General features: G+C 53.6%; 1 protein-coding gene across 1 annotated transcript in view; it reads left to right on the forward strand.

The window, feature by feature from the left end:
• Positions 1-1264: 1264 nt before the first annotated feature.
• The window catches only part of LOC307084796 (uncharacterized protein), a gene marked incomplete at both ends in the record, with an annotated part of 13228 nt that continues 5976 nt past the window's right edge, over positions 1265-8516 (forward strand). The window contains 3 exons of the mRNA XM_079749299.1: positions 1265-1394; positions 4939-5077; positions 8035-8385. Of these exons, the coding sequence (XP_079605425.1) occupies positions 1265-1394; positions 4939-5077; positions 8035-8385 (620 nt within the window). The remainder of the gene's footprint in view (positions 1395-4938; positions 5078-8034; positions 8386-8516) is intronic.

Genomic DNA, 8516 nt, shown 5'->3' on the forward strand with positions numbered 1-8516 from the left:
CGGCAACTGGGGCCAGATTTTGCTATCAGAGTTGCTAGTTGGGGACATATTGTTTACTAGTGACACCCATGAACATGGGGCACCACAAGACAAACGTTTTGATCCGTGCAAAAGTTTAACTCAAAATAAAAGAATCAACCATCATATCACATATTTTTCGCCATGTCTACACTTTACTATTGATGTTGTAACCGTCTGTTGGCAACGACTTTGCTCAGTTTTAAAAGTTGTGTACTGGTGAACCAGCTCTAGACAAGGGCTAGTGTTGCCTTCCATACAGTGACAATACAATGTCTTCTCATAAATAAGAGCAAAGGGACACTAGGTGATGGGTTCTGTTTTGTAGCCTATGTACATCTCTATATTGTACATCTCTATATTGTACATCTCTTACTTGTATGCTCTAACTTTTAACTGGTACGTCTTTAACTTGTAACTAGTATGTCTCTAACTTTAACTGGTATGTCTCTAACTTGTAACTTGTATGTCTCTAACTGTTAACTGGTACGTCTCTAACTGTTAACTGGTACGTCTCTAACTGTTAACTGGTATGTCTCTAACTGTTAACTGGTATGTCTCTAACTTTAACTGGTACGTCTCTAACTGTTAACTGGTATGTCTCTAACTGTTAACTGGTATGTCTCTAACTGCTAACTGGTATGTCTCTAACTGTTAACTGGTACGTCTCTAACTGTTAACTGGTATGTCTCTAACTGTTAACTGGTATGTCCCTAACTGTTAACTGGTATGTCTCTAACTTTAACTGGTAGGTCTCTAACTGTTAACTGGTATGTCTAACTGTTAACTGGTATGTCTCTAACTTTAACTGGTATGTCTCTAACTGTTAACTGGTATGTCCCTAACTGTTAACTGGTATGTCTCTAACTTTAACTGGTACGTCTCTAACTTTAACTGGTATGGATCTAACTGTTAACTGGTATGTCTCTAAATTTAACTGGTATGTCTCTAACTGTTACGTCTCTGAGGTTGAATCAGCGGCAGAGGCCCAGCCTCATGTCCCCATAGAGGCCCAGCCTCAGGTCCCCAATAGAGGCAAAGAGGCCCAGCCTCATGTCCCCCATAGAGGCAGAGGCCCAGCCTCATGTCCCCCATAGAGGCAGAGAGGCCCAGCCTCATGTCCCCATAGAGGCAGAGAGGCCCAGCCTCATGTCCCCCATAGAGGCAGAGAGGCCCAGCCTCATGTCCCCCATAGAGGCAGAGGCCCAGCCTCATGTCCCCCATAGAGGCAGAGAGGCCCAGCCTCATGTCCCCCATAGAGGCAGAGAGGCCCAGCCTCATGTCGCCCATAGAGGCCCAGCCTCATGTCCCCATAGAGGCAGAGAGGCCCAGCCTCATGTCCCCCATAGAGGCCCAGCCTCATGTCCCCCATAGAGGCAGAGAGGAGCTCAGAGAAGAGGTCAGAGAGGAGAGGAGGTAAGAGAGGAGAGGAGCTCAGAGAGGAGAGGAGGTAAGAGAGGAGGTCTGAGAGGAGGTCTAAGAGGAGAGGAGGTCAGAGAGGAGAGGAGCTCGGATAGGAGGTCTAAGAGGAGAGGAGAGGAGAGGAGGTCTGAGAGGAGAGGAGAGGAGGTCTGAGGAGAGGAGGTCTGAGAGGAGCTCGGATAGGAGGTCTAAGAGGAGAGGAGAGGAGAGGAGGTCTGAGAGGAGAGGAGGTCTGAGAGGAGAGGAGGGGAGGTCTGAGAGGAGAGGAGAGGAGGTCTGAGAGGAGAGGAGGTCTGAGAGGAGCAGAGACTGAACATGGCCGAGGAGGACCCATCTGTGGCCTCTCCCACTCTGCTTCTTTCTCCATCTCTCTCTCACACCCACTTCCTCTCTCTAACCTTGCACACGCACACACGCACGCACTCACGCATGCACGCACACAGACACACACTGACTGACACACACTGACACACACACACACACCTACACACACACACACACCTACACACACACACACACACACAAGCACCCACCACACACAGACACACACACTGACACAGACACACTAAACACACTCTCTTTCCATATGGTGACTCTCTCACTTTATCAAGGTCAGGATTTCAGGCAGCTGTGGCCCGCTGTGTGTGTGTGTGTGTGTGTGTGTGTGTGTGTGTGTGTGTGTGTGTGTGTGTGTGTGTGTATATGGGTCATCTCCGTGTTGGAGCTATAGTATCCATAGTGACTCACTGGCTACAGAACATGCTCCTCTACGTCCACAGGCTGCAGCCCTCTGTAGCTCCACCTCCTGCGTCGCTGGCCACGTGGGGGAGGAGGGTTCTGTTAGACTCATCTGCAACCTCACCGCCCTCTGACCTTTACCTCCGTCTGACCTCTGACCTGCCCCTCCCCTCCTGTGTTCCAGTATTTCTAAGGGCTGTCGTCGGTAGAAGAAGCTTCTAGAAGGAGCCCTTCTCCTCCAATCAAACCAAAGCATCAGCGTCCCTACGGCGACCATCGTCCCTGGCAACGCCTCCCCTCCTCCGGTGCGAGGTCAATCAATATATCAGCGGGACCCCCTCCTCGTCCTCCTCCTCCTCGTCCTCCTCGTCCTCCTCCTCCTCCTCCTCCTCCTCCTCCTCCTCCTCCTCCTCCTCCCCCTCCTCCTCGTCCTCCCGCTTACTGCCGGGATTCAAACCGCCGACATGAGGCCTTCCCTCGGAGCCGGTCCGCGGTCTGCCAGCTGAGGCCAAGGACCCCCCAGGCCCCCGGGAGGCCACACCCTCTGGGGCCACACCCTCTGAGGCCACGCCCTCTGGGGCCACGCCCTGTCACCCCTCAGAGCAGCAGAGCCTAAAGCCATATGAGACCTGCCATAAAACCCCTTGAGCCAAGCATCTCAGGGCACATTCAGGGACGGAGACACACTCCACCTTCAGCCTCCACCCTCAGCCTCCAACCTTCAGCCTCCACTCAGCCTCCACCCTCAGCCTCCAACCTTCAGCCTCCAACCTTATCTTCTAACATTCAGCCTCCACCCTCAGCCTCCACTCAGCCTCCAACCTTCAGCCTCCACCCTTAGCTTCCAACCTTCAGCCTCCACTCAGCCTCCACCCTCAGCCTCCAACCTTCAGCCTCCACCCTTATCTTCCAAACTTCAGCCTCCACCCTCAGCCTCCACTCAGCCTCCAACCTTCAGCCTCCACCCTTATCTTCCAACCTTCAGCTTCCACCTTCAGCCTCCACCCTTAGCCTCCACTCAGCCTCCACCCTCAGCCTCCACTCAGCCTCCACCTTCAGAGGCTTTTGGTGAGAAGTGGATTTTGTACACCGATCGTTTTCCACTCGTAACTCCTCCTCAAGAGAGCGCTGACCTCGTAAGGCCCCTCCCACAGTGAGGTTAGGCCCCTCCCACAGCGAGGTTCAGAGGTTTCGGTGTGTGTCCTTCCCATCGACGGATGAGTCGGGATATTTCCATGCGTGTCGTGCGGTCCGAGCCCCGCCCCTCCAGAGCCGGAGCCCGCCCCGCCTTCGTCCTATTCCGCTGGGCAGCGCTGAGCTCAGAGCAGAGACCCTGCGACCACGGCCCGCGCACATAGACCTCCTTCCGCCTCCTCCTCCTCCTCCTCCTCCCCTTCCTCTTGTCCTCACCCTGACCCCTCACCCTGCAGGAGGTGCACCAGAGCAGAAGTCTCACTACATGGTACCTAGCTAGAGCTGACAGCTAGCACCGACTGCTAGCACTGACTGCTAGAACTGAATGCTAGCACTGACTTCTAGCATTGACAGCTAGCACTGACTGCTAGCACTGACTGCTAGCACTGACAGCTAGCACTGACAGCTAGCACTGACTGCTAGCACTGGCTGCTAGCACTGACAGCTAGCACTGACTGCTAGTGCTGACTGCTAGCGCTGCTGACGGTGAACCCCTCCTGAGCAGCTCTCCTAGTCCGGAGGCCGTCGGGTCAGAGGCAGCAGACCGGTCCCGTCTCCACTGGGGACAGCAGGGGGTCTCACCTGGAAGTCTCACCTGGAGGTCTCACCTGGGTCTCACCTGGAGGTCAGACCGTGTTTACAGAGAGATTGAGGGGAGAACGGCGGAGGACCGTCCCCCAGACATAAGTGCCAAACCAGAAACCATTTCAAAGGAACACAAAGGAAAGTGAGTAAAGTTTACATCCCGCGCTACATGTTTACAACGCTGACCTCCCGTCTCCTGTCGAGCGTCGGGTCGTGCGGTCGTCAAACCTTTGGTCCCTCGACTCCGTTTAAGTCTGCACTTTGTTTACACATCGGACAAGTCGATGAACTTCCAAACTTGTTGACTATTTCGTAGAGACAGCAGTTTGTTGGACAGATTTCCGCTGGCTGCAGTTTGGGCTGAGAGCCTGTTTTTATAAATGATAGCCATTAGCTAGCTAGCCCCAATTGGCCTGTGTTTATAAACGATAGCCATTAGCTTGCTAGCCCCAATTGGCCTGTGTTTATAAACGATAGCCATTAGCTAGCTAGCCCCCATCGGCCTGTATTTATAAACGATAGCCATTAGCTAGCTAGCCCCCATCGGCCTGTATTTATGAACGATAGCCATTAGCTAGCTAGCCCCCATCGGCCTCAGCGTTTACAGGAAGCTGCTCAACGAGGGGGGGGGCATGTTTACATAAAGCCACTAGTCCAACAACACCTCCTCAACCTTTAGGGCCAGGAAGTCACCGGTTGCCATGGCTACGGCACCGAGACGGTAACACTCGTGGCGTTTCACCACTTCACCCGCTTCTGTCTGAGGACCTCAGAGAAGACACCGCTCCTCAAATTAAATAACGCAGGAGAAGGAGCAGGAGAGAATGACCTCCGCCCACCACCAGGGGGCGACGCCCCTCCCCCTCCTCCTGCTGCTCCTCGCCGTCTCCGTGGCAATCGGCGACCACGGAGACGCGGGGCGGCGTGACGCTACGCTCCTGCTGACCGGACTTACGTCGCCACGGCGACCGTCTCCAACAGCGCCCCCCGGGGAGGCGGGGGATGCTGAGTCGGCCCCTAAGCCCCTCCCCCCTAAGCCCCTCCCCCGGATCACGTTGCCGCACAACGAGACCACGGCCGACGCCCACGAGCACCCGCTGGGAGACGGCGAGGACTGCAGGTACGTGTGTGTGTGTGTCATTGTGTGTCTTTGTGTGTGTGTGTGTGTGTGTGTCTTTGTGTGTGTGTGTGTCTGTTGGTCAGATAGATGAGGTTGTGTAACAGATCTGTACTGTGGGGGTTTGGTTGAACTTTGCTGTGCGTTGCTAGAGTTGCTGCTTGTTTCTATGGTAAGTGGCTGTTGTTATGGATACTTGCTATGGTTACCGAATGATGCCACAGTTACCGTATGTTGCTAGGGTTTCCGTGAGGTTACTATAGTAACGGCCGACAGCTTTGGATGCATCCCTACAGACGCTGTCTCTCTACGGACGCTGTTTGTCTCTCTACGGACGCTGTTTGTCTCTCTACAGACGCTGTCTCTCTACGGACGCTGCTTGTCTCTCTACAGACTCTGTCTCTCTACGGACGCTGCTTGTCTCTCTATAGACGCTGTCTCTCTACGGACGCTGCTTGTGTCTCTACAGATGCTGTCTCTCTACGAACGCTTGTCTCTCTACAAACGCTGTCTCTCTACAGACGCTTTCTCTCTACAGACGCTGTTTGTCTCTCTACAGACGCTGTCTCTCTACAGACGCTTTCTCTCTACAGACACTGCTTGTCTATCTACAGACGTTGCTTGTCTCTCAACAGACGCTGCCCGTGTCTCTACAGACGCTGCTTGTCTCTCTACAGACGCTGTCTCTCTACAGATGCTTGTCTCTCAACAGACGCTGCTTCTCTCTTTACAGACGCTTGTCTCTCTACAGACGCTGTCTCTCTACAGACGCTTGTCTCTCTACAGACGCTGCTTCTCTCTCTACAGACTCTGTCTTTCTACAGACGCTTGTTTCTCTACAGACGCTGCCCGTGTCTCTACAGACACTGCTTGTCTCTCTACAGACGCTGTCTCTCTACAGACGTTGTCTCTCTACAGACGCTGCTTGTCTCTCAACAGATGCTGTCTCTCTATAGGTGCTGCTTGGCTCTCTACAGACACTGTCTCTCTACAGACGCTGCTTCTCTCTCTACAGACTCTGTCTTTCTACAGACGCTGTCTCTCTACAGACGCTGCTTGTCTCTCTACAGATGCTGCTTTTAGCTGCTCTCTAGCACCGATAGCTCCTGATGTGACGGGCAGAAGTTGATTGGGTCCAAAGGTGAAAATGTTTGGAGCAGAAAGGCGGTCAGGAGGAGTCAACACTGACCGCTCGTCACTGTGTCATTATGGGATGTTTGCGAGGCAGGAGATGAGGCCGCCTCTGTTCAGGAGCTGATGGAGGATAAAGAAAGAGGTCCTCTCCTCCCCATTCATGACCCACTGTCAAACCCCTTTGACTCGTCTCCCAGGGGTTGAGAGATCCGGCTCCCCCCTTCCCCCGCTGGTTGGAGGGGGTTCATGAAGCACAGCCTCTGTTCCCCCAGCAGCTGGGATGCTTCAAGCCCTTTCAAAACCCGTCCACTGGTGACATCACAAAGGGGAGTCACATCCCACTTGTGATGTCACCAGAGGAGAGATCTCCTCCCCGCCCACCAGCGGTGAACCCGGGTTCCTCAGAGCCGCCCCGGTCCTAGTCTTACGTGTGTGGAGATGTCCCCAGACCATTGTTTCCTTCCCGTTAACGATTTCTGAACTCTGCCAATACCGAGTTTATACCGATTCAGCGTCTACTGTCACTACTAACTTGTACTTATTGAAGAGCTCTCTTACGATGACAGCGATGTAAAGCCGGTTTAATTTCTGTAGACTATTTATTCTACAGAAATATATATTTTTTATTTTTTATATTTTTTCAGAACTAGATCATTTACATTCATAATCTTTAATAATAATAATACATTCATAATCTATAATTATAATAATACATTCATAATCTATAATTATAATGATACATTCATAATCTATAATTATAATAATACATTCATAATCTATAATTATAATGATACATTCATAATCTATAATTATGATGATACATCTGTATTCTTGTAGTTAAGCGTGAGCATCACTGTTTTTCCGACTTGGAAGCTCGACTGCACGTAGGTCGGAGAGGACACGTTTCCCGTTCCGACTTCCCTCCTCCGACTGCTAACAAAGAGCCAAACACAGTAGTGTTAGGGTTAGGGTTAGGGTTAACCCTAACATTAACACTAACCCCCTACGGTGTTAGGGTTAGGGTTAGGGTTAATCCTAACCCCCTACGGTGTTAGGGTTAGGGTTAGGGTTAGGGTTAACCCTAACCCTAACCCTTACACCGTAGGGGGTTAGTGTTAGTGTTAGGGTTAACCCTAACCCTAACCCTAGGGTTAGGGCTAACCCTAACCCTAGGGTTAACCCTAGGGTTAGGGTTAACCCTAACACCGTAGTGTTAGGGTTAGGGTTAACCCTAGGGTTAGGGTTAACCCTAACACCGTAGTGTTCGTTGCTCTCTGTGAGGTAAATGAGTCATGTGATCGGATCGGACCACAGACTCACCGATACCCCATCCTGCATTTGATTTCCGATACTGGTACCTTCATGGGAACCACTCTAACCTGTGGGGGGGGCTGTGTTATGGGAACCACTCTAACCTGTGGGGGGGGCTGTGTTATGGGAACCACTCTAACCTGTGGGGGGGGCTGTGTTATGGGAACCACTCTAACCTGTGGGGGGGGCTGTGTTATGGGAACCACTCTAACCTGTGGGGGGGGCTGTGTTATGGGAACCACTCTAACCTGTGGGGGGGGGCTGTGTTATGGGAACCACTCTAACCTGTGGGGGGGCTGTGTTATGGGAACCACCCTAACCTGTGGGGGGGCTGTGTTATGGGAACCACTCTAACCTGTGGGGGGGCTGTGTTATGGGAACCACCCTAACCTGTGGGGGGGCTGTGTTATGGGAACCACTCTAACCTGTGGGGGGGCTGTGTTATGGGAACCACTCTAACCTGTGGGGGGGGCTGTGTTATGGGAACCACCCTAACCTGTGGGGGGGCTGTGCAGGGGCCACTTGGACCTGGGGGGCCGGGCCGTCACCGCTGCCCGCTGTCCGGGGGCCTCTTGCTGCGGGACCTGCCACGCCCGCTACTGCTGCGGGGCGCGGCCGGACCGCCTGGACCAGGACGCCTGCCCCCACCCCCCCGCCCGGCGCGCCCGGAGGGGGGGCCGGGCCCGGGCCCCCCCCAAAGAGGCCGAGGTGGAGGACGGAGAGGGGGGGGCCGAGACGCCCCCCAGGCCCCTCCCCCAGATCATGATGCCCAGAAACATGACTGCAGCCGACGCCCTCAAGCCCCCGCTGGGCGCCGCCCAGGTGGCCCCGCCCCCCGGCCGGCAGGTGGACGTCGACGTCTGCAGGTAGGGCTGTGTGTGTGTGTGTGTGTGTGTGAGTCTGCAGGTAGGGCTGTATGTGTGTGTGTGTGTGTGTGTGAGTCTGCAGGTAGGGCTGTGTGTGTGTGTGAGTCTGCAGGTAGGGCTGTGTGTGTGTG

The sequence above is a fragment of the Pollachius pollachius genome (assembly GCF_949987615.1).
Source record: "Pollachius pollachius genome assembly, chromosome: 13".
NCBI lineage: Eukaryota > Metazoa > Chordata > Actinopteri > Gadiformes > Gadidae > Pollachius > Pollachius pollachius.